Below are 25,741 nucleotides of genomic sequence, written 5' to 3'. Positions count from 1 at the left end.
AGAAATGGGAATTGTGTGACATGATAGAGCTGTTAGCTAACACCACGGTGGTAATGATTTTACAATCTATAGATAGATCAGCATATTATACACCTTAAACTTACACGGTATTGTATGTCAATTATATCTCAACAAAGTTGGAAGAACAAGAAAACCCAGGAAAGCATCTGAAAATGCTGTTTCTCTCCTAGCACATTTGCAGGTCTGCTACCCTGGCTGGATGGGGAGAACTGTATGGACGCACTGGCTACAACTATATCTTCTCAGGTGAATATCGAGCTACCTCCTCTAAGAACGAGAGCGCAGATGTAGAGAATAGCCACTCACGCCACAGTGGCATAGGTAGAGAGTGCAGACAAGTTGGGAGGAGAGCAGGAGCCTTCCCTTCATCACTCAAGGAGATCGTGTGGTAAAGAAGACTGCCTGCCAGCCATATGGGACATGTGATGCTGAGAGATGGGGGGGCTGTCCTTGGAGATGGATATAGATTGGGGTGAGAGGAGCTTGGTCAGGAAGCCTCTGGGTGGAGCCCTGTGCAACAGCCTTGGTGCTGACAGGTTTCTCTGGCAGGGGGTGCAGATGATGCCTGGGCAGATTCAGAGGACATCACAGAGGAGGACTGCGCTCTTCGGTCAGTGCCAGATTGTTACGGATATGGGCTGTATCGGGGATGGGGTATCTGACCAGTGGTGGGCATTTTCATACCAGTGGTATATATTCATCACGGGTCCAGGTGAGTACATTGGTTCCTTTCCTTCCACTGCTAAGTCCATACCCCTGAAATAGGGTGATTAAGGTCCATCCCATAGCTTCTCACCAGAGCTGATTTTATTGGACGTCTGAGCCATCTGTCTCACTCCTAGGCAATATCTCAGCCCGAGGGTCTGCAGGTCTGAATCAGGGCTCAGACATCTGTGTGTGTCTTCAAACCTCGTGGTTACCGTGATGTGACCAGGATACTGATAGCTTGACAGGTGTCACACAGCACACCTGGTACCAAGGCACAAGGCAAAGGCTACAGTCCCCATGTGGGAGACCTAGAGACTAGATGTTACACAGTTCAAGTTGTGATTATGCCATAATAGAGCTTGATATAAAGAAGTATTTTAGGCCCCCTTTAAGAGAGGAAATGGGCTGGTTCACACTCTTCTACCTCCTTTCCAAATGTTTTTGGAAAGTGACATCTTAGGATATTTTGGAAAAGCTTCTTTGCATGGTCTGTACCCGTGGAAAGTCTTTAACTGGTGTCAGGCATCTCTGGAATGCACACAAGCACCCTAGTAAGATCAGCTGCCCAAAATCATGGCTTGGTGCATGAAAAGGCATTTCACTATACCCAGTTCTGCCTGTTAGTTCCAAGAGCAGCAACCCTGGCTTGTGCTCAAGAATGTTTGGCGCTTCCCCCTGAGATCAGACGACCTCTGCCTCAGCTAGGCCGTCTTCCATAGCATACATTGTTCTTGGCAAGGAGACTGCTGTGGACAGCAGAGCAGTGGGTATTAAAAAATTAATCGTGACTCTGTACTCATTCTACTTTTTTTGCCTTTATCTGTATGATCAAGAGACAGCCTGGGGTATTAGGAAAAATTTTATCTCCTTGCTTCTTAGACCTGCTCAGTAGAGGAAATTCACTTGCTAGTATTTCACAATCAGTTGATAAAACTTCACTAAAAAGTCCATCTCCCAACAAGTATTTCACTCTGTTACATTATGACCAAATCATATGGCTAAAAATGGTCATAAATGGGAAAAGGAGGGGGGAGATGGAGGGAGATAAACTCTAATAGAAGCTCAAAGACTCTATCAGCTACCAAGCTTGCTGCTTTTTAAAACTCAGATTATCTTGAGTCTTCTGGCTTAATGTCAAGCAGTGCCAAAAAGCCCTTTCCCAGTTTCCGGCTGCAAATTGCTCCTCTCTGAAATGTGTCCCAGAGAGCAGGGTAATCTCTCAGAAAGTCACCTTCCCTGAAATGAGTTGTTCTGTCATTGGCCCTCCCTCCATCTTATGGAGAAGGGAAACAGAGGTTCTTGCCAGTGACATCCATACTTCCTTAAACACACTCCCTGCCCCTCCAGAATTCTGTGAATGAATGTGCAGTACAACTTCTCCCTCTGGCTCTCTGTTTCAGAAGTTCCGACACACATCTTTTTGATAAGGTCAGAGGCTATGACATCAAGCTGCTTCGGTACCTGTCAGTCAAATACATCTGTGACCTAATGGTGGAGAACAAGAAGGTGAAGTTTGGCATGAAGTAAGTACAGGGACCTACTGCAAAATAAGCAGAGGTGATAGGTTCACTGCTTTTCCGGTTGCTGGTGGTTTATAGCAGTTACCAAGGGCTCACCACATGCCAGGCCTCATGCTGAGGGCCTTCTGTACATCTTCTAGCTGTATCTTCAAACATTCTTGCAAGGCAGGTTCTACTATGCCCCTCTTGCAAGTAAGAAACTAAAGCACAGAAAGGTTAAGTAACTTGCTCAAGGTCATGCAGATAGTAACTGAGGGGCCGTGAGTTTCTAACCTGTGCTCTGCTGCCTCCTCCTCTTAGATGCTCTTGAAGTTTTGTTCCTTGGCTCCATGTTCTGCACCATCTCTGGTACATTAGAGTTTCTTTCTAAAAGGAACAACAAAAAAAGTATATGACCAATTTTTACTTCACATATGGACCAAACCTTAATTATTTGATAAGGCAAAATTTGAAAATAATGGGACCTAGGTTGATGAGATAGTAAAAGTTTTTCCAAAAAAATTTTTCATAATATTGACTTTACTAATGCTGAGGTCATCTTAGAAAATAAGACCTACTGAGGCCTTACAGCTTAGCTGAATATTCCCTTCTCCCCTTCATCTGTTAGAATGTCCTCAGTCTTTACCTTTCAGATGCCATTTGTCTCCCCTCTTCAGGAGTCCTCAGTGAATATTGGAGAAGACAGTAGAGGCGAGAGTCCCCTAGAAACTCCCTTGGTTACTCGTTCTCATCTTGTTTCATCCCACCCTCTGTGTCAGGGTGGTTCTGCTGCCTTCATTTGTGGGACTTAGCAGGCAGTTTGCTGCAATTGTGGGTGCTGCAGAATTGGAGAGGAACCTCTCTTGCTTGATAGGTTAGAATAGGGGGAAGGGAAGTTACATTTCTTAATTGTTCAAGTCAGCACTGCTAACGGGAATCATTCCTAATTCTGAAGAGTAGTTTCTTCAGTAAGAGGTTCATTTTACGTTGTTGTAACACTCATTGGGGAATGGTGCATATGTGTTTTGATGCCTTAACACATTGTGTCCTATCTTGTAGTGTAACCTCCTCCGAGAAGGTGGACAAAGCCCAGCGCTATGCCGACTTCACTCTCCTCTCCATCCCGTATCCAGGTAGGGAGCTCTTTTCAGGGTCTAGTCAAGTGGCAGGTTTCCTAGGACTGGGGGCTCTCAGAGGCCATCTGTAAACCTTCTATACTTAGGTACATAGGTGCCCGGGAACTGTCCCAGATGAATTTATGTTTTGTTTTAAAGATTTATTTCTGGGATGCCTGGGTGGCTCAGTGGTTGAGCATCTGCCTTTGGCTCAGGGCATGATCCTGGTATCTGGGATCGAGTCCCTTATCGGGCCCCTTGCAGGGAGCCTGCTTCACCTTCTGCCTATGTCTCTTCCTCTCTCTCTCTCTGTGTGTCTCTCATGAATAAATAAATAAAACCTTTAAAAAAATATTTATTTCTTTATTTGAGAGAGAAGGGAGAGAGTACAGACTACGCACTGAGTAGTGAGCCCGACGTGGGGCTCAATCTCATGACCTGAGATCATGACCTGAGGTGAAACCAAGAGTCAGATGCTTAACCGACTAAGCCACCCAGGTACTCCTCTTATGTTGATCAGCATAGGACACTGGCTCTGAGTCTTAAGCTCTTATACCTAAGTTAAGGTAGGATGCTGTCCTGGAAGGCACTTTCCACTCCAGGTCCATCCAGGGATTGGGTCCTGGCTCAGCTACTACTACTATAACCTTCCAAGTTACTTCACCTCTCCAAGCCTCAGCTTTTCTCAGGTGTCTGGAACTTGGAAAGGCTTGACTCAAGGTTTTTTGTGAAGCTTAGATGAGATCATGTTTGTGAAAGTGCTCTGTGCAGGTAAAATACTATTTCAGCATAAAACAACATCACTACTACCCTGTGTCACAACTAATCATGCTGTGCTGGCCTGTGTGGATGTGAACCTTTGAATGTCTGTCTTGGGGTGATCAGGTTATTTATGGAAATTACCCTAGGTGAGGCCCTCCTGGCGATGAAGAACGTAATTGCTGTGTCCCCAGTTGTACACCGTTGGTGGCCTCACCATGTTGTAAAGCACTCTGGTATACACGGAGCTAGCTGCATTTGTCTGTGGTGCATAGATCTGTATGTGACCTGTGGCCAGGGCAGTATTGTATGCACCGGATGCTAAAACTGTATTGGTCCGGTTGGTAATATTTAAGCTTTCTGACAACATTTGCTTGTTCAGCAAGGGAAGCCCAGGAGCCCTAATATCAGCCCAAGGCTTTGTCAACAGACGGCAGGAAATGTACTCTTTTTCCTTGAAACCTTTCTTCTGTTTCTCAGCATCAGCATCTGCCTTCAGTCCTCTGTTGGACCTTGTCTCCTCACATTGGAGCCACATAGCCAATAGCAAGAGCAAACCAGTGACAACAGGTTGCTGTACAGCCAGGTCTTCTCATTAGAACTACAAGTTTATCTATGTCTGGCAGGAGAGGGTATCCTCACCGGTTGCGAGCTCGTGGTATTCAAACCACAACTCTTTTTTTTTTTTTTTTTAAGATTTATTTATTTATTTATGATGGGGGGGGGGGGGGGGCAGAGACACAGGCAGAGGGAGAAGCAGGCTCCATGCAGGGAGCCCTATGTGGGACTTGATCCCGGGTCTTCAGGACCAGGACCTGGGCCAAAGCCGGCGCTAAACTGCTGAGCCACCCAGGCTGCCCTCAAACCACAACTCTTGATAGCCAGGCACTCTTACAGTACTGGCCTCCCCTGGAGTCTGTGCTCACTCTGCTCTGCCAGCTTAGCAGTTAGTGCCATGTAGAGCAGGGCATGAGTCCTAGCCCTAGTACTGTATGTCTTTGAACAAGTGCCTTAACCCCGCCTAGCACTGGCTTTATCCTCCATAGAATGAAGATAATGGTGCTTATTTCAAGCCAAAGTGCCAGACCTATCCCTAAAACGGCCTCAGTAAGCAGCAGGCTAAATGATGGGTACACATGGAGGACAGGCTCAGGGGATGTTCCTCTTCTCTGAAAGCTGCTGTGGGCAGATGCAAACCATAATGACTCTGTGGGCTTGTCAGTATCAGAGCCATGTTGTGACAGAAGTGTCTTGCCCAGAGTGTCTAGGCTGGAGCGGCTAGATAGCTCTAAAGCTGATTTTCAGACCTAGCTCCGGACCCCCAGGAGATGTTCTGGGAGTTCACAGACCGAAGTACTCTGCCGAACAGGAAAAATCTGTGCTGTGTGAGGAACCACGCATCACTTTTTTTTGTTTATATTTAGGTCTTAAGTAAGCTTGGTTTAAAAAAAAAAATAGTTTTGCTAGAAGTTTGCATACTACTGCTCCAGAACTATAGCACAATATCCTTTCTGCTGTTGTGTGGCAACTTGCTACGAGACTCCCAAAATGTTAACACTCTTTGACCTCATACTCAGCAGGACATGTTGCAGCTAACTTGGGGTGAGGATGTTCATCATGATGTCTGTTTATACTAGCAGAACATGAGAGGCATGTTCAGTAGTCAGAATAATGATTACATAGTCATAGAAAAATGCTTAGACTTTTTGATATGAAAAGATGCTTAAGATGCTAAGCAGGACAGAAAGTGTATAGTACAGTGTCAACAATGTAAAGGAAAAAGTGCTTTCACAAAAGGGTGTGGAGGAAATATGCCAAAATGGTAAGATGCTACAACCTTTGAATTTTTTCCCTGTCCTTCCCAGGGTATCTTTGTACTGTATCTGATAGTTGTGTGTATGTATTGGTGGGAGGGAAAGAAAAAGGAATCAATAGAAACCAAAAAAGCCAGAGGTGGGGGAGATGCCATCACACATCCATATAAGGGGACAGGAGAAGCACTTTTTACTTGCTATGCTTATGTTCTTGAATTTCTTTACAAGCCTGGATTAGTTCATCCCAAGAAAAGAAACAGTTACCATTACTGAAACCCCAGTGATGAACTGTGCTTTGTAGCTGTTCATGGCATCTCAGCTGAGTCCTCTGATAAGCAGGTGGCCAGACAGGAAGTCTGATGCTCTGAGTTCTAGCTCTGTCAAATGAACTTGGGCTTGGACTGGCCCTTGGGCGGGAGAAGTATTCTGAGAGCATTTCCTTCAGCACACCAAAATAGACTGAAGACTCAGCTGCACAAGTCTGATTGGTTTTTCTCCTTGAGCAAGTGGCTGTTCTCACCCCCACTTTTGGTCCCATCCCTCTTGTCTCTCAGCAGGTTCAGGAGGCTCTTCAGGTAATAAATGTCAGGCATTGCCGTAGGTACTGAATCTATTTTAATTCTGTCCATTTCTCCAAGAAATTGCCTCCGCATCACAGGCCAGCTGGATCAGTCCAGAGTCTGCAGTTTTGATCTGAGCAGGTCAAGTTTGAGAAAACAGTCCTTCAGAGGAGCTCTCTGAGAGATAATTGGTGGCATTTCTAAACCTGGGCTCATAAGCCTAGGGCCTCTGTCTGATACTTATATTTTTTCTTTCTGCCAGTGAGGCACCTTAGAATAGACTGGAGTGTGAGAGCTGAGGATAGTTTCCTGATTTCTCAATCAGCAGCAAGGCCTGAGGGATTAGTGTGCAGAAGTGTACACTTGGTGGAAGCCAAGGATACAGGACATGGGCTGGGTCTCCAGATCTTCCTCTCTGAAGGAACCTTTCCTATTTTCCCTGGGATGACCTCATACAGGAACCTGGCCCAAGAGTAGCTGGGAAAGTTCCATGAAAATTTTTTTGGCCTGTTGCCACCTCCACAGAATTCAGACAGCTGTTGTATTGCCTTTGGGTAGGGATCTCACCAGACTTGGACCTGTGGTTAAAGTCATGTACCCTCCAAAATTTGTATTGGTTCTAGTTGAGGAAGTGAGAATAACTTTGAGAAGCTACCTTGAAGTGCCTTCTCCACTCTCGAAGCCATGGCAGCCCCAGAATGCTCACTGTGCTGTAGTATATGAGCAAGCCCATTCTCTCTGAGCCAAGCAGTTGACTAAGTTGCAGGGCTGGCTTTGTGGGTTCTTCCTGCAGCAGCAACATTGTGAAATAAACCCTATTATTTTTTTGGTTTGGTTTGGTTTGGGTTTTTTTTTTTTTTTTAATTTTTATTTTAAAAATATTTTTAATTTAAATTCAACTTGCCAACATATAGTAGAACACCCAGCGCTCATCCCCTCAAATTAAACCCTATTATTTATAATATTAATGGCTTTCATTTGAAAGCCATCTGTACCAGTGCTTGCTAGGTGTTTTATTTATTTCTTTAGTATTTTATTTATTCATGAGAATCACAGAGAGAGAGGCAGAGACATAGGCAGAGGGAGAAGCAGGCTCCCTGTGAAGAGCCCAATGTGGGACTTGATCCCAGGACCCTAGGATCACGACCTGAGCCACAGGCAGATGCTCAACCACTGAGCCACCAGGCATCCCTTGCTAGGTGTTTAATATGTATTGTTTCATCTTTAACCATTTTATAAATGAGAAAACTCAAGGTTTAGAGAAGGTAAACAACTGTTTGTAGTCACAGAGCTAAGTGAAAGGCTGGATTTGAAGCTAAGAATGTTGCTGAAGTCCCTTCTTTCCTCTGTTCCTCTCTGTATCCCTGAAGGCCTACCCTGGCAGAGTCTCTTATAGTTTTAGAGAGTGATACAGAAAAGTACCTCTCAACCAGGTTTGTTGGAGATGGAAATGTCTCTTGAGCACCTGTCATGTTTTAGGCACTATCTGTGGTCTTTTCCAATATGTCACTGGAGGCCTGTGAGGTTGGTGTTAGGAGGGAGAATGGTTCTCGGTTAACTAGGTAAGTGGCTGAGAAAAGTGCTGCCAGCGCTCAGACTGTAAACCATGCTTTGTTTGCTGGCTGTTGGCGCTTCAGGGACATGTAGGACAAAGGGATCTGAAATCAGGGAGAAGTGACCAGTAATCACTGAGCCCAGATGGAGAGAGACACAAAGAGATGTGCAGGTAGGCAATACCTCATCAGGAAGCCTTGTAACTAGAAACCTAAGGAGCACTGGAGACTCATCCCCTAGCTCCTGCCTGCCCATGCTCGTCCACCCGTGGCAGCTGTGGTCTCCTAGGAGGCCCATCGGGATGGAGAAGTGCGTCAGCTGGTGGCCCCTTGGTCAGCACTCCCAGGCATCGCAGGAAACTGGGCTAGCAAAGGTGGTGTCTTAACTTGGCCCTTCTTTTCCAGGCTGTGAATTTTTCAAGGAATATAAGGATCGGGATTACATGGCAGAAGGGCTCATTTTTAACTGGAAGCAGGTACGAGCAGTAACATTCATCAGCTTGGGTCCTAATATTTCTTTGCAAAGGGCGACCTGGAGAATAGCTTGCCTTCTCTTTGGGGAAAACAACTACCTTTTCCTTTCTCTTTTCTCCCATGGATGAGTATCATTATTTTCCTTCCTCTTTTCTTTGTATGTACATGTTTAAGTTCCCCTATATACTTTCCTCTCCCCTTTTAATTTATCCATGTCTTCACAGGATTTTTCAGGGATAATTAATTAGGAAATATCCTTCCTCTGTGCTTTACCATCTGGGTAAAATGTCGGGCCAACATTCTCTTCCTTTCCCAGTCGGCAGGAGCAGGCCACAGGAGCCTGCTGGATGCTGAATACAGATTTGTCACGTTTGTCTCAGCAGCAAACACTAGGAAAGCCCACTGAAAAACTGCACTTGGAAGCAGTATCTGGCCTCTTTGATTTTAAAACTGTCACTGTCAGGGTAGCACAGGCATCTGGCCCGGAGACAGCAAGTACTGTGGAGGGATGTCCTGCCTGCCTGTGGTAATCACAGCTTCAGGGTCATGACATGCCCTGTCGCCATGGCTTCTCCTAGTGGCCACTGCATCTCACAAGTGTCTTTCTGCCTCCAGGACTACGTTGATGCCCCACTCAGCATCCCTGATTTCCTGACTTGCTCTCTGAACATTGACTGGAGCCAGTATCAGGTGAGGGGCCTGACTCAAGCAGAGCAGGATAAGGGATGGGTGGAGGGGATCCCTGGTGCCTGCCCCACAAGTCCTTCATGCAGGTACCAAAAAGTCTGGCTCATGCCCTCTGACCTCTCACAGCCTAGGAAAGGAGCTGCTTATCCATTTAACTCTCTCCTGATTTGCTTTTGGCCCAGAAAATCAAAGCTTTCTGATCATGACTCACTCAAAGATTTACATCCACCAGCAGGTTCTGTTTCCAGAGGACCTCATGGAGTCTGCTTTTCCAGCTCTGGGCTTTAGTGACTTTTTTTCATTTTTCCTTTTAAATGCATGTTCTGCCAGAGGAAGTGTAGAGCTCTGTCTGACCTCGTTTGATTATAGAAACTTTAAAATTATTTCCATTGCACTCCTCTCCCCTCTCACCCTGGAAGGGGCCCCAGTCTTACTGGATGGATCCATCTCTGTACTATGCTTAGCCCAGTGTAGAAATCAAAAGGCCATCAGCAGTTTCCTTGCCACTTGCTTCATCCAGGATAAGCAGCCTTGCTCTCTCCACTGCCTTCCCCATGTCCATTCCTTCTGCCTGGCTGCCACTTCTCATCTCATCTCATCTGGCTGATACACAGCTGTTAGGATTCGGCTCTAGTGTCTACTAAGGAACCCGTGATGCACCTCCTCTCCCCTGTCCCCAGAGGATTAGGTGCCTGTGTCTGCATTCCCATTTACCCTGGGCATACCTGTTGTGGAATTTTCCACTGAGCTGTAGTCACTAATGTCGGGATCTGCCACTCCATCTCTGGTAGACAGCTCCAGGAGGACGGGGAACCACAGCTTGTGCAGCCCCAGCACAGAAACTGGCACGGAGCCTAGAGCTGGAAAGGCCACACCAGTGAATGCCTAGGAAACATCCTGTTTCCCTCTCTTTTTTTGCCACAGGGTCTGGACAGTTCCCCATCCAGCCTTGAGGTCTCCCTCTGTCAGAGAGGCCAGACTCACCTATTAGGCAGCTTTGTAGGCTTTGTCATCCTGGTCTGTAAGTGGTCTGTAAAGGGAGAGGCTGTGCTTATCTTTTTTTTTTTTTTTTTAAGATTTTATTTATTCATGGGAGACACAGGCCGAGGGAGAAGCAGGCTCCCCACAGGGATCATGACCTGAGTCAAAGGCAGAGGCTCAACCACTAAGCCATCCAGGTGCCCCTGTGCTTATCTTTTACACCCAGCCCCTGATTACAAAGGAGATACAATTTGAAAGAGTTCAAGTGGTATCAGGTGTTCTTGATGCAGGTGTTTCTACAAGAGGGAACTTTAGGAAGAAGAGCAGACTAGTTTTTTGTTGTGCCCAAAAGCCTGGAGAAGGAGTGGGTTGGAGGACCCTATTTCCTGGTCTCAAGTGCTAGGCAGTACCTAGACAGATTGAGTGGAAAACCTGCAGGTTTCCTTCTTGATTTCTTGATTTGTCATATGCAGAGGTGTCAAATGGGCCCTACCGCAGCCAGTCTTATTCTTCTTTCTGGCACCATTCTTCTTCTTCTTCTTCTTCTTTTTTTTTTTTTTTTTTTTTTTTTTAGATTTATGTGTTTATTTTAGAGAGAGAGTGTTTGTAAGCCAAATAAGGTACAAATAGAAATAGGGGTGTTTTTTTTTCTTTTTTTCTTTTTTCTTTTTTTTTTTTATTTATTTATGATAGTCACAGAGAGAGAGAGAAAGAGAGAGAGAGGCAGAGACATAGGCAGAGGGAGAAACAGGCTCCATGCACCCGGAGCCCGATGTGGGATTCGATCCCGGGTCTCCAGGATCGCGCCCTGGGCCAAAGGCAGGCGCCAAACCACTGGGCCACCCAGGGATCCCTAGAAATAGGGGTTTAATGTGTTGACGTTGCCTAGGATGTACGTCTCTTTAGGAAGGAGCCTTGTACATAGGAGTTCTGCTTAGTAGATCAAGGCTATGGATCTAGGCCCCTAGATCTAGATCTACCTAGATCTAGTTTGCTCAACCCTTCACTCAAGGCTTTGTGGTTTTGAGCAAGTGGCCTCACTTTCCTCTAAAAGTGGAATTAACGACACCTATTTCAGAATTGTGGCAAGGGGATCCCTGGGTGGCGCAGCGGTTTAGCGCCTGCCTTTGGCTCAGGGCGCGATCCTGGAGACCCGGGATCGAATCCCACGTCGGGCTCCCGGTGCATGGAGCCTGCTTCTCCCTCTGCCTGTGTCTCTGCCTCTCTCTCTCTCTCTCTATCATAAACAAATTAAAAAAAAAAAAAAGAAGAAGTAGGCTGCTAGCCTTTTGACTCAAGGGAGTGAACACTAATAAAACTCTAGGCACAAAAGTAGGAGGGCAGGGCGTCTTCCCTCTCCAGTATTGCTCAGCCCCTTGGTCTCACTGGGCCTCGTACCATCCTCTTCCTCAGCCAGGTGTGGCCTCTGTCTTGTCACCCCCTTCAGCACAAGTGTCTAGGACTCCGTTACTCATCCTTACCTCCCCAGGTGACCTCATCTATTCTGTTAGCCCACTGCTATGTCACCTGACCTGGGATTCTGAGCCATGTCTTTCTTGGGAAGCCATGTATACATCACCTCTTACGAGTGTCCCTTCATGCAAGCACCTTAAACTCAAGCTGTCTGAAATGGAATTGGCCATAACCCAGGACACCCCAGGCCTTCAACCATTTACCCAGATGCTCAAAGTCAAAATGTGCGTTTTTCTCCTCCCACATCCATTGTCAGTTCCCATCAGTTCTCTAAGTCTCTGCCCCTGGTGAAACTCTCTAGATCTTCTTGCTTCCATTTCCTGTACTGGCCTAATCCAAGCCACTGTCATCTGAGTGCATCTCATGTCTGAATGGGGGCCTCATTGAGGGAGAGCAGGAAATAGTAAACACGAAGTATTTGGGGCCTCGCAGATAGGAATACTGAAATGATAGAACAAGATCACCACTGTCACCTCTTCCTTAGAATTCACCACTGACTTTCCTGTTTTCCTCAGAGTACAGTCCACCGACCCTCAGTGGGCCACTCTGCTCCACACAGTCCAGCCTTGACCTTGTGACTAGCTGTCCTTTCCCTCTTCCTATCCAGCCACACTGACCTCCTCTCAGCCCCTTGGGGATGAATGCTCTCCAGGTGTGCACATGCTTTTCTCTCTGCCAGAAAAAACTTGTCTCCTTTGCCTACCCTCTTACATGGATGTCACTATCTTCAGGAAGCTTCCCTACTGGTCCCCATGGATCATACTAGGCTCAGCTCACCAGGTACATGATCCTGCAGGGTCCCACAGGTCTCCTTTGATTCAGCACACCTGCAGAAGTTCCCTTTGCCCTCCCTTTCCTACAGCCCTGTTAGGGAGCTGGGGCTACCCTGGATGCTGCTGTTTACCAGGGCCAGGTTCTCCGTGATGTTCACAAGTGCAGGAGCACTTTTGGCAGTATATGTATGGATGTTGCTGCCTTCCATGTAACCGGATGGAATTCCTTCGAGGTCTGCTCATTCTTTCTGTGCCATAAGACCCCTTCTAGTGGCTGCTTCTCCTCCAGCTGGCCTCTGACCATGAACAGTCAGAGGAGTAATGTTCTACAGGTGCCTTCTAGTCCCAAACACTAGGCCTTGTAGATGTAGAGATTCTAGGACAGCCTCTACCCTCACTAGGAAAAGAGGCAGCAACATAATCGTCACCTGGGTAGTAGAGGTATCGACCAGTGGCTACTGAAGACTCAGTAGAAGATAATGGGGGCTGGGCCTTTGAAGGGTGAGTAAGAGTTTGCCAGCCGTGGGGAAGAGTACTCCAAGCATAGACATATAAGTGGTGGCATGGTGCTGAGCTCTGCCCCTAGAGACTTTAATGGAGCACTTAGGAAGGGAGAGTTAATGCTGAGCTTAGATTTTAGTGCATTTCTCTGGTCCTCCTCACATTCTGCAGGCCCCTCAAACTTTAGTTTCATAGTCTGCTATTAGAGAAGTCCCTACAACATAGCGTGTGACTACAAACGTGAATCTCACAGTCTGACAGGGCCGGATTCTGCCCTAGGTCAGGGTAGCTAATGACTTTGGGCCTCTCCCAACCCCGAGCTTGCCAGCCTGCAGTTCCTACCCCAGCACTGGGCACACTGAATCTACTGCCTCTCCCCTGGTCCTTGCTTCCCCTTCCAGTTGCCACCTTGGTTATTGGAGCTCTGCAGGTCACAGCCCTTGGTCACTTGCTGCCCTCTCCTGGCTACTGCAGCCTTTCCCCGGCTTACCTGACCTCTGTTTCCTTTGTGCTGCTGCAGGGCTCCTGCCTTCTCCCCTACCTCCCTCCTGCTTTTCCTCACCTTCAAAAATCACAGCTCAGAGGAAATCCATTGGCAATGGTGTGTATGACAGGTTGAGCCAGATGAGTGACGAGACCCCTGAGCTACTACGGGTAATGGCTTTATTAGTGCAGTGCTGCAGCAGCTGTCTCCAGAGCTGCTGGAAGTAGGTCAGAGCTCTCCAGGGGCTGTGAGAGGGTCAGGTAAATGAGCCTGTTTTAAATTCCTGGGAAAACCATGCCAATTACAGGTGCCATGTTCAACCCTCCCCCAGGAAATGCTCTCTTACTAGCACCCGCTGCCCGCTCCACACAGCCCCAGAACATTGATAAGCAGTTGTTTAGAAAGCTGTCCTCAGCTCGGGAGAATGAGGCCTCAGAACTGGGTCAGGCCCTTCCATGGAATTCTAGATTTCAGTAGACTGTTTCTCAGACCATCTGGCCTAGACCTTTTGCTTGGGCTAGAGTGGAAGTTCCATGCTTTTTGTAGTTTTTCTTATTTTTTCATCTTCCCTATCACAGACCTCCTGTTTTAAAAAGATTTTGTCCGCCAATCATACTGCACTTATCATTCATCAAAAGACAAAGTATACAGGGGCACCTGGGTGTTGCAGTTAGTTGAGTATCCAATTCTTGGTTTCGGCTCAAGTTGTGATCTCTGGGTCATGAAATTGAGCCCTGCATGGGGCTCAGCACTTGGGATTCTCTCTCTCTCTCCCTCTGCTCCTCCCACTTGTGCACTCACTCTCTCTCTCTGTCTCTAAAGTAAGTAAATCAATCCTTAAAAAAAAAAAGAAATAGGGGGTCCCTGGGTGGCTCAGCAGTTTGGCGCCTGCCTTTGGCCCAGGGCTTGATCCTGGAGTCCTGGGATCGAGTCCCGCATCAGGCTCCCTGCATGGAGCCTGCTTCTCTCTCTGCCTGTGTCTCTGCCTGTCTTTCTGTGTCTCTCATGAATAAATGAATAAAATTTTTAAAAATAAATAAATAAAATAAAAATAAAGACAGAGTAGACAGTGAAATAGCAGGAAAAGGTGACTAAAACATAGTTGATGAGAAGGTTGAAGGTTTGATATTTTGTGATGTTATAGTAAATGAAAGAATGGCTTTCTCTTTGGCACCAGTGGTCACAGGCTCAAGGCTTTTTGTTTGCTTCTATCAACTACCTAGACAGCCATGCTGGGAGCCCACGGTTTAGAGGAAGCTAACGTGTGGCTGCTGCTGCTGGGTGTAGGGCTATGAGTTGCCTGGCCCCTGTATGGCTTTCTACTCCTCACCATCACATTATATTAGAATGCAGGATAAGGGTGGCCCACAGGGAGAGGTGGGGGGAGCTCTTGGAGTGGGGTAAAATCTCAGATTATCTGGGATTTGGGGCCTATGGCCTATGACCAAGATCCTTGGGAATTTGTTGCTGCAAAATAACTCTTTGATTTAATTTTTTAAAGTTCTCAATCTGAGTTAAATATCGATTCCTAGACACCTTTTATTGTTCTTCAACAGAGTTGGGACCTGGTGCAACAAACACAAAACTACCTGAAACTGCTGCTTTCCATAATTAATAGCGATGGTGAGTCTGCCTCTGCTGAGCCCTCAAGCCATTGGACCTCTGGGTATTCCCAGGCCTTAGTACCATGAATATGTTTTTTGGGACTCACACACCTACCTTTTGCTTTATAGAAGAAGGAGGTAGGGATTTCTCTTGTCCATTGGTAGCTTTATTTCACATCCTCAAAACTTTGGAAAACAAAATTGTGAGCAGCTCATTACCATCTGAACTATGCATGGGGTTTTACACTAGATCAGCTGACCTTTGACCATCAGTGTTGTGTATGGGGCCAGAATTGCCTCTTCTAATTCAGAAATATGGAGAAAATCAGTTCTGGTTTCTTATTAGGCATATAAAAAAAAGTCCCTAGAGGGCCTGTTCTCTGGATAGTACTCTAGCTGCCTTGGCTGTTTTGATTGGATGGGCTCATCATGCCCAGTGTCTGTAGGTTAGACTAAGTGGATATCAGTCAAGACTTCTGTGTGCTGTGGGGTTGCCCTTGCTTAAACAAGTGGAAATGTATTAGCTTATATAACCAAGAAAGCTCCAGAGCAGACCCAGGTGCCTAAGAAATGTCACAAAGAATTATTTTTCATACCTCCTTGTTTTTCATACCTACTGTCTGGTTAGCTTCATGCTGGTAACCATTCTTGTTTTCTGCCATCCTATCTCCCCCAGAAAAGGGGGAGACTCTCTGTCCCAGATCTCATGCTCATTGACTCAGTTTGGGTCAAGTGCCCATCCTTGAACCAGGCACTATGGCCAACTCTACAAAAAAGTCACATGCCTACATCTGGAGTTAAGTAGTGGTTCTCTTCTGGAGAAGTGGGTGTTATAGGAACTAGAGGAAGGCTACTAGCATTTGGTGGGTGTTAGCCAAGAACCCAGATGTCCTGCAGTTCCTGGGACAGCCCTGCACAGTGAACTGCCTTCCCAAAAATACCTGTAGGGACCCCTGAGGAAAGCTGGGTGGGGATATGCAGGTCAGCCCCACCTAAATTACCGGGGCAGTACTGCTATCCTAGAAGTACCTAGAAAGGTAGCCAGAAGAAAGAAGAAATACTGTGTACAGAGACAAGTGCCTGTCACCCCCGCTTCCTGGGACTAGGTTGGAGAAGAATCTTGGGGAGGCCGACCTGGAAGAGGGAGACTAGGGATGGTATGGCTCTCTGACACCAAGCCAGGGTGATGGCATATCCTCTTCTCATGCATCCATATTTGCTTTTCTTCTGGGTTTCCTGTTATGTGGTTCCTGAGTAGATGACAGCGGGCTGCTGGTACACTGTATCTCAGGCTGGGATCGGACCCCCCTCTTCATCTCTCTCCTACGCCTTTCCTTGTGGGCTGTGAGTATGGATGGGCTGGGTGATGGGGTCAAGGAGCTTGCTGAGGACATCTACTAAAATTTACTCCCTGGGAGCATTAAGACTGTCTCCAGAAATTAGAGTTTTGGAGGGAGGGACCCTAAGTGTTCAGAGCAAGTGTTAGGTTTAACACTGTCTTGGGGACTGTTGGGCAGCCTAGTTGTCACTGGGCCTGTGGTTGCTGTTCAGCTCCTGGGACAAGGCGCAAGCTTTGTCATGGCTGGAATCATCTTTCTAAGCATGTCTCTTTGGTCTCTTCCAGGATGGACTTATCCACACATCCCTAAAGCCTGCTGAGATCCTCTACCTAACTGTGGCCTATGACTGGTTCCTCTTTGGGTAAGCCTTCGAGAAGTGGCAGGTTATTGGGTGGGCACGATGCCTTGGGAGCCATGTTTCTGTGTGTCTGTGGATGTGGTGGTTCCTATGACAGGGTAACAGGTGAAGGCGGTCCCACCTCCTTGGGAAAGACTGAAGGTGGTTGTCAGGCCCCACCTGAGATTGTGGTGCCAAAGCCGTGGACTGTCCCTGTCACTCCAGTCCCCCTTTGCCCTGCCATCTTGGGGCGTGGCTTGCTTTGACCTCCTCGCCTTCTTGTTTCAGGCACATGTTGGTAGATCGGCTCAGCAAAGGAGAGGAGGTGGGTACTGTGAGCAAATGCTAGGGCTCTGAGAGCAACAGCATGATGTTCTGTTTGGTGTCCATACATAGAGGGCAGTTCCTTGCTCAGTGCATGTGGGCATCAGGCAGCATGGCCATTAAAGCACCAGCACAGTAGCCCCCATTCCTCTCCTGTGCAGTAGAGAGAACACTTGCCCACATGGCTGCAATGACCTCCATCTGTCAGTCCTCTTCCCCTGGCCTTTGCTGTCATCTTTCTCACAGGTGACCTTGTTTTCTGTAGTTATGGAACCAAAATACAAGCCTTTTCCTGGGCTCCTCAGCCATGTAGCTACAACCCAGAGAGAGAGAACCCAACCCTTCTGTCTCTCTCTCCTGTTCACACCGATTCAGCAACTTTTAAGCCCCAGGGCCAGCCGAGCAAGTAGGGTCCTGCCCGGCTGCTCCCCACCAGCCCAGACAAACCCAGCCCAGGCACAGCCAGCTGGGCCCCAGGGTCTCCTTACTCTGGGCACTGTCCCTCCTTACTCTCTCTGCCCTTTCTACACCCCATCCTTCTCTGCTTTCTGCAGTCTTTGCCTCTTTGGCATGCTTATTTTTCAGCCTCTTTTCCCTGCACGCAGACCTGGAGTCAGACCTGAGTTTGAACCCTGCTGTCCCACCTATTACCTGATGACCTTGAGTAATGTGATTAACCTTGAGTCTCCTGGTGTTGATCGTGCTGCTTCACAAAGAGAATGAGTCCAGGCGCCCAGCGTGGGAGCTGTCACACAGCATTAGTACTTTTTCTGCCCCCTGTGTAGCCCCCTCTTTTCCTGAAGCATCTTTCTTACTCTCCTGAGGCTGCCTTCTTTCCAAGCATCTTATCTTGTGCCTCCTTTTGTTCCTCCCTCTCAACGGCTCCTCTCCCCTTCTAAATCTCTTCCTCTGAGCGCTTATCGCATCTGCCAGGGCTGCAGAGCTCATAAGCCTGTTCCTCAGAGGCCTCCATGAACTCTGTCAGAGGCAGTGACTTTGGCATTGAAATCAGCCCGTAAAACCCCTTTGCAGCCTCTCATTTTGAGACTGACTGGCACTCCAGAACATTCTGCCCTCTACACCATCTACCCCACCCTCAGAGCAAGCCAGATCCTGCCTTCAGAAACGACAGAGGATGAGGCCGAGCCCAGTGTGGTCTGGATTCAGACCCTGGCCATCTCTCAGCATAAGCAAGAAGGGTGTCCTCAGCTGGGAGGGTTGTTTTTCAGGGTGTGAGCTTTTCTCTTACCCCCACCAGACATTCTAGACGCTGATGCTTTAAAACAAAACAGAGGCCTGTTAAACGGTACTCCGTCCTCCTACCCAGCCCTTGAGATTCACAGCACACTGGCATATTAAAGACTAAAGAGTCTGTGGTAAAGACACCTATTTAGTTTTATGTAACCCAACATTTTCATAGTGACCTAACCTGGGCACCCTCCCCCTTTTTTGGTGGGGAGTGGTGTTTGTGTGGGGAAATCATATGGGGCCCTGGGATACCATGTGGGTGTTTATCCAAGTAAGCGTTTGATGGACCACACCTTTCAGAATCGCTGGGGAGTTTATTTAAAAACTGCAGAGACTGCCTTACGTGCACTTCATGGGGTCCATTTCACTAGGACACTGGCTGGAAGGGAGGAGAGTTTGCTGGTGGCAGTGAGTTGCAGCTAGAGGTCAGGAGCGGCCTCCTGCCTCTGTCCACCTCAGACTCTAAGCCAGACTGTGACTGCCCCTCCCCTATGGTTCTTTTGAGCTACTCTTTCTGGGTGTTCCTCCTACAAAATCTGATCCCTTTCCCTTCCTTTATGTTTCTGCAATGTCCATTAATCTCCTCACCCCCAAATAATCTCTCTCCCAGCTGTTCTTCCCAGTTAGCCTCTCTCCTTGGGGTTCTTAGGAGAGGCTGAGGAGAAAAGCTGCATTCTCTTTATCCTTTTCAGTGGCTTGAGAACACCATGTTGAATTTGAAGATGGTTTAAAAACTCACTGGCTTACCCTAGTACATTCTCTTCCTTCTTTGCCCTAGCCCAGGCACAACTACCCTACCTGCAAAGCCCACTCTCACCCATTTATACCATTTTTAGAGCAGAATATCCAGCAGGATCCCTGAGACAGGGCTCTTGTCCACCAGGGGCTGACCAGGTGGCTGGCTGCCCTCTCCTCGGAGCTCAGCCACATAGATTCCTCTCCTTAGAGAAAGCTGTCTTCTCATGTATGCTGCTTTTTGGTTTCTTCAGATTTTCTTCTTCTGCTTCAATTTTTTGAAGCATATCATCTCTGAGGAATTCTCTGCTCTGAAGACACAGAGGTGAGGAGAGACCTGTTTTCTCATACTGGGCAGGACACTCTGGGAAGAGTAGGCAGGGTGTCACTCACCGTCTGATTCCCTGCATGCTTGGCAAGTTGGCCTTTCGTCCCTGCCTCCCCTTTGAGGCCAGGGTGGGGATCCCTGGTGAGAGCCAATGGGAAAGAGGCTCTCCTGCCTGGGAGGCAGAGCTGGGGTCAGCCTGCAGCTAGAGTAACAGAGAGGCTTTGGGGCAAAGGAGTGGTCTCTGGTGACGAGGAAAGCAGGGCATGCTGCTGCAAGGAAAAGCCAACCTAAGGACAGGAGGACCCCAACACCCCACACTAAGCTGAGGTAGCTGATTTTTCCACCTGCCCTTTGCTGGGCCACTGCAGAGGTATGTCTGCATCTCTATGCAGCCCACCACCATGGACCAGAGTCTCCGTCCAGCCTGGGAAACATAGGAGTCTTGCCTGGCAGTTGCCTTACAAGCTCTGTGAGAGTTGGTGTCTTTGAATTTCACTTGCCTTCCAAATCCAAGCTCTAGGTGTGTTGGGCCAGATTGAACTCTGAGGGGCCAAGGCGAAAGGGAGGAGTCAGGCTTTCCTGGCCTTTCAGAAGCGGCCTACATTTCTCAACACTCTAGGTAGGACTGGTCTCATTGATTTGCCAGTGAATTGGAGCTTCTCAGGCAGGTAGCGTGCTGGGCATGGGAACGACAAAGAAGACCCCAGCCCAGAATATAATTCACTATTCTGGTGTCTGTTCACAGGAGGAAGAGTTTGCCAGCCCGGGATGCAGGCTTCACTCTGGAAGATATCTGTATGCTGAGTGAGTTACAGGCCTCAGCATATTCCCCTTCCTCTGTGCATCGTTCTGAATATAGACCACAGAGGAGCTGTTTGTTCTAGACACTTGTCTTTCCGGCTGTATGGTGTGGAAGAACTAGGGGACCAGTAGTGTGAGAAGATAATGTGCTGACCAATGGTACTTGCTTCTTTCAGGACGAAAGGACCGAGGCAGCACCACCAGCCTTGGCAGCGACTTCTCTTTGGTCATGGAGAGCTCCCCAGGAGCTGCCGGGAGTTTCACCTATGAGGCCGTGGAGCTGCTCCCTGCAGGAGCACAGACTCAGGCATCTTGGTGAGGGGCCAGGCTGGAACTAAGCTTGCTCACCGCTGTGGCCCAGGGCCACCAGCTCCAGGGAGGCCCAGGAACAAAGGGAGCCCCCGACAGTAGGGCTGAGAGCATAGCTCCATGCCCTGCTGTCTCTTCTAGACCTCAGAGGCAGCCATCTGGTTGGTGAGGGGCACTGTCCGTGGTGGCTCAGGAACATAAAGGGCTGGGGCTCCCTGTGGGATGAAGAAAGAAGGCACAGGGCTGGCAGACAGGGCTGGGTGAGGGGAGGCTGGTGTAAAAGAGACTCTGTAGGGGAGCTCCCTTATGTCATTTGGCTGGGAGGTGGGGGGCCAGTTAGAAAAAAGAAAACAAGTGAGTACAAAATGATGATTCTGAATTGAGATCTTGTTTGAGGGTGAACTCCTGAGAATCTGATGACTCTGTCTCTAGACAAATAACTCAAACTTTTGTATAACATTTGGATGGAGGGGCAGTTACCAAGCTGTTAAGAAACTAGCATATACTCTGAGGCTAGTAAGCCAGCATTATTTGGATGTTCCACTCCCTCTATGAAGACCCAATCCTTGCTGCTCATGGCTGAGCCTGAGGGAACGCTAATGTATAATCATCCCCATGTGGCATTTTCCTGGTAGAGGTAAGGACTGGGCCCTGACATTTGATAAAAGTGGGCAGAGTGCTTGCCCAGAGTGGCCCCTTGACACACAGCCCTATTCTTTATACTGCAGGAGGAAGAGCCACTCATCCTCTCCACAGAGCGTGTTCTGGAACCGGCCACAGCCCTCAGAGGACCGCCTGCCTTCCCACCAAGGGCTGGGGGAAGCCAAGTCTTCCAGCTCCTCATCCTCGAACCATTCTGACTTTTTCAGGATGGGTAGCAGTCCCCTGGAGGTCCCCAAGCCCAGGTGAGGAGCTCCAAAGCCCCTAATGGTAGAAGCGATTAGCCCTCCCCTCTTAATAAGCCTGGAGATGTGGTTCCAGCCCCTAAGCTGGTGTCTTAAGGTGGTCTTGGGACAGAGTTCCTTGGCATGCAGCCTGGTGGGCAGTGTACCCAGGAGGTAGAAGGAATTGACAAGCTTGCAGGCCTACCCATTTGGAGGATGGGTTAATGTTTGAGTAAGAGCTGGTTTATAGAATGATTTGAGACTCCTTCCAGAGCCTTAGCAGATGGAGAATCTAGAAGGTGTACTGATTGTAGTGTGATGGGCAGGGGCAGGGCTGCCTCTCCTTTTGCCTTTGGTGGGTCTCAGCCCCCGTGACCCTCACATTCTGCTTAAAGAGATGGATCTAGGTTCTCAAATTCCATGTCTGAATTGGAGGGGCAGCGAAGAGAACAGATGGAGAGCTGGGCTAGATGTAAATGGTTTGGACGAACCTTGGGAGACTCTACACCTGAAGAGTACTCAGCCAGATTGTACGGGTGTGGCCAGAGTGTGCTGTGGGAATAACGTTTTCTAGAAGAGATTAAAGCTGAGCAGTGGGTAGGGGTTTAGAATTGAGAGGTGGTCTGGCACTTGGGGAAAGCATTTCCTGGCTGACCCCATACCACTTTTTCCATGTCATATCCACAGGAAAGAATCCTGTGAATTGCTTTGTTTTCTAAAGTCTTGAGAACGTCTGGGCCTTCTGGAGAGAACAAAGCAGTGTGTGACTTAAGAGGTCCTTGATAAATTCCAAGGAGAAAGGGGCTTTTAGCATAAAGAGCATAAGGCTTGGAGTCTACCCCAGATTTGAGCCCAGCTCTGAAACGTACTGCTTCAGAAGTTTCAGATCTTTTCTTTGTAGCAGGCCTGTTAACAGTGAGGAAACTGAGCCCCCAAGTTCCGAGCATATTACAGGGAAAGACCTAAAACTTCTGCAGCCCTCCTCCTATCCGCATCCTCTGGCTCTTCTCCATGGGCAAAAAGCAGGCAATGGAGGAAGAGCACCCTCCCCATGTGGCAAAGCAGATCAGCTGTAGGCCGGGAGGAGCTCCATGGAGTGCACTGACCAGACGAGTCCGGTGTGCTCCCCTCTGAAGGTGAGCCCTTCAACCTGGAGTGCTGACGTGTCTGCCAGTGGTGTAGCCGAGCCTTCTAAACACAGACCGTGACTCCTCCGACCACACAGGAGGTTTGGGGAAGATAGCTGAACAGAGGTGGTGCCAGACAGACCAGTCCACGTGGCTGTGCTCGCTCCTGTTCCCTGTGTGCGCCCACTGCCATGCCACCTTTGTCTGCACACCCGGCTTTCCTCAGGGCTGCCCCAGGGCTGTGGCGGCACAGCATAACCCTCGCACTTCTGGCCTGGAACTCTTGCTCGTTGTCCCCACCTCCCTTCCTGCCTGTGCAGCATTGCTGGACAGCTGGGCAGGAGACCAGAAGAGCCCTCCTAATCCTCTCGGGTCCTGCTCTCTTAACTGCTTGGGGCTCCCCCGCTGAGGCAGCACTCCATCACCTCTTCGCACACCCCATCTTTTTATTACTGCCCCCTTCCTGCTGGGAGGCAGTCTCAGCAGCGGTTCTCTGCCTGCACTGGTGGCTCAGACTCTTACGGTTGGCCCAGGAGAGCAACAAGGCCCTTCCCTAAGGAGGGGGGTGGGGGAGGGTGCGGGTGTCCTCGGGCCTTTCAGCCCTTTGTGCTTGGCCTGGTCGAGGCTGGGAATAGCTGGGCCCAAATGGGGCACAAGGCCTTGGAGAGGCGTGGGCTGGGCTGCTTTGAAGTGTTTGGCTCTGCCAGTCTATTCTGGGAATGGCCACTTGGAGCCCGGCTGGTCTGGCCAGGCAGCAAGGTTCTGGACTGGGCGCCTGTTTGCCAGAGGTTTTGAAAGACTAGATTATTCAGATTTGGAGCATTCTAATTATGTATTTCCATTAACATTAAAATTAATTTAGTCTCTTTTATCTTAAAGTGCCTGAGGGATCCCTGCCTCTCTTAGGTAACAACAGCCAATCAGCTTTTTAATGCAGCAGAAGGGAACAGTATGGAAAGAAACGCTTTAGTAAAGCTATCTGTGACAGGTGAAATTCCCCTCATAATGTGAATGCTTTGGGTTTCAAATGCTCCAAGTTCTATAAGCATATGTTCTTAAAGCAGGACTTCCCTATGAAAGGAGTCTGTAAAGCTTTGTTCAAAGTTAAGAAGTAGGTGTTGGGCTGGGAAGAAAGTTCTGTGGGGTGCTAGTTCTTAGCCAGTCCCAACCCCATACTCCTCTCTGAGAAGACACTGGTGACTTTTTGCATTATTATCTGCCACTGCAACAGTTTCTGATGGAGCTGCATTTCTGCACCATTGTTAAATCTCTCACCAACTACAGGGCTGGGGGCTGGGACTATGCAGGGCCAATGCTCTGAGCTCACCGGCCCCCCAAGATCCTGGTTAGTAAGTGGCTCAGCCACTTGGTCTCTGCTCCAGAGTCAGACATCTTTAAGGGTGGGGGGTTGCTAGCACAGCACCGTCCATGCCTGAGGAGGGATGGTGCCACCACTGAGCCCAGCTTGAAGCCAAGCTGCCTAAGGAGCAGATTAACTTGGCTGAGGGACACCCAGCAGCCTGGTTGAATAGCCAAGTAGAAACATAGGAACCAACTCCCGTTGCCCAGCTAGCTCTTCTTGCGCCATCTTCCAGCACATACCAACTGCTCATTATAAGCAGCGAGCTCTGTCCTGGGCTGGGTTTAATGATGCAGAGAAACCAGATTGATTTCTATAACACATAGGGTTCCTGTCCCATGTTTGACATTGTCTTGCATGGGATCATAGCTTGTTACCAAGGATGAGTGGTAAGAAGTCTAAATGCATTGCCAGAAAGGACACTTAGAGCCCTAAAATATTTCTTGGGCTGCTGCAGGAATGCAGAGGTTCTCTCCCTCTTTCTTTCTTTTTCTCTCTCCCTCCTCATCCCTCCATATCTCCCCCCCACATACACACATCAATGTTTAAAGTCCAGGCTGCGGAAAACTGATGTGTGTGGATTTTTTTTTTTTTTTTTTCAAATGTGGTAAGAAATCCTGTCTTGGGATCCCTGGGTGGCACAGCGGTTTAGTGCCTGCCTTTGGCCCAGGGCGCGATCCTGGAGACCCGGGATCGAATCCCATGTCGGGCTCCCGGTGCATGGAGCTTGCTTCTCCCTCTGCCTATGTCTCTGCCTTTCTCTCTCTCTCTGTGTGACTATCATAAATAAATAAATAAATAAATAAAATTTAAAAAAAAAAAAAAAAAAAAAGAAATCCTGTCTTAACCATCTTTGAAGTCAATTGCTCTGTGAGTTCAGGACCTTGTTGAACTGAAGGATTCTTCCCTAAAGCCCCAATCCTGGAAGCAGTCACTTAGGCAGAGGCTATGGGGGTTTGGCAGGGAATAAGTATAGATTAGAGGTGACATTTAGGCCCCGTCAAAGTTTGGGATTTTAGATCATGGCTCAGACATTCATTCCTTGCATGTCCTTCAGACATGTCACTTGATGACTTTGAGTTTCTGTTTTCTCATCTGTGTAAACCTCTGAGGCAACTCCCAGGTTCTTCCTAGTTGTGCGCCTTCAAGCTTTCTGTGCCAGCCTCAGTTCAGGTACTTCCAGATACAATTAACAAAAAAAAAAAAAAAACATCTTAACAGGTTTAAACAATCAAGGAAAACTGGTGGTTCTTATGGAAAAAGTCCAGTGGAGAGTGTGACCTTCAGGTGTAGTCTGATCAAGGCTCCAATGCCATTTTCTTGTGGTTCTTTCCCCTTGCTGCCTCCCATGTACTAGCTCTGCCCTAATGGTAAACAGCCACTCCTGGGACATGCTGCTTCCTTTCTCACATCCAGGAATCACATGAGGACCTCTTTTCCTTATGATAAATTACCAACTCTGTGCTTTATTCCAGTTGAAAATTATGTGCCAACCCCTGAAGCCCCTACTGTCCCTTATCCAGAAGGAAGATCAGTGTATTATGAGGCTAGTTTGGGCTGAGTTTCAGTCTCAGCTTTGCCCCTCCTAGCTGTGTGAGACTTGGAAAAATCACTTCCTTCCTGGGCTCAATTTTTTCATTCCACCTTTAAAGATCAAGTAATGATTCTGGCTTCCATACATTTGGGTTTAAATAAGATCACAGAACTAAGTATCTGGCATATAGCAAATACTCATTCTTTCCACAAAAGCTCAGTAAACTGTGGTTGTGAAGGATCTGTCCTTATTCACATATCTGAAGGCAAATGGGCCATGTCAGGGCACTAGGCAGCTAGGTAAAAGGCCAGGCCACGCACCTCAGGGCAGACCTGTTTATTCTTGCCTCAGCTGTGTGGGTTGGGCCAGCTCTGCTTGTATGGTATTCTTGTACCTCCTTCCACAAAG

The 25,741-nt window shown here is 48.1% G+C and overlaps 1 protein-coding gene across 11 annotated transcripts in view; it reads left to right on the top strand.

Annotated features, from left to right (window-relative positions):
• Positions 1–25,741, top strand: part of MTMR14 (myotubularin related protein 14) — a 98,891-nt gene that overhangs the window by 66,768 nt on the left and 6,382 nt on the right. For 7 of the 11 annotated variants that reach the window (XM_072722193.1, XM_072722191.1, XM_026016997.2 and 4 more), the window contains 14 exons: positions 192–267; positions 571–631; positions 2,130–2,252; positions 3,288–3,361; positions 8,435–8,505; positions 9,119–9,193; positions 14,959–15,025; positions 16,265–16,350; positions 16,631–16,707; positions 16,972–17,008; positions 19,245–19,315; positions 20,064–20,122; positions 20,296–20,434; positions 21,157–21,333. In XM_072722193.1, coding sequence (XP_072578294.1) covers positions 2,218–2,252; positions 3,288–3,361; positions 8,435–8,505; positions 9,119–9,193; positions 14,959–15,025; positions 16,265–16,350; positions 16,631–16,707; positions 16,972–17,008; positions 19,245–19,315; positions 20,064–20,122; positions 20,296–20,434; positions 21,157–21,333 — 968 coding nt within the window. In that variant the 5' untranslated portion in view covers positions 192–267; positions 571–631; positions 2,130–2,217. The remainder of the gene's footprint in view (positions 1–191; positions 268–570; positions 632–2,129; positions 2,253–3,287; positions 3,362–8,434; positions 8,506–9,118; positions 9,194–14,958; positions 15,026–16,264; positions 16,351–16,630; positions 16,708–16,971; positions 17,009–19,244; positions 19,316–20,063; positions 20,123–20,295; positions 20,435–21,156; positions 21,334–25,741) is intronic. The other 4 variants (XM_072722197.1, XM_072722195.1, XM_072722196.1 and 1 more) reach the window with 1 other exon arrangement.

Source organism: Vulpes vulpes, chromosome 9 (assembly GCF_048418805.1).
Source record: "Vulpes vulpes isolate BD-2025 chromosome 9, VulVul3, whole genome shotgun sequence".
NCBI classification, from domain to species: Eukaryota; Metazoa; Chordata; class Mammalia; order Carnivora; family Canidae; genus Vulpes; species Vulpes vulpes.
Note: the sequence above shows the minus strand (reverse complement) of the source record. Positions and strands in the feature narration are given on the sequence as shown.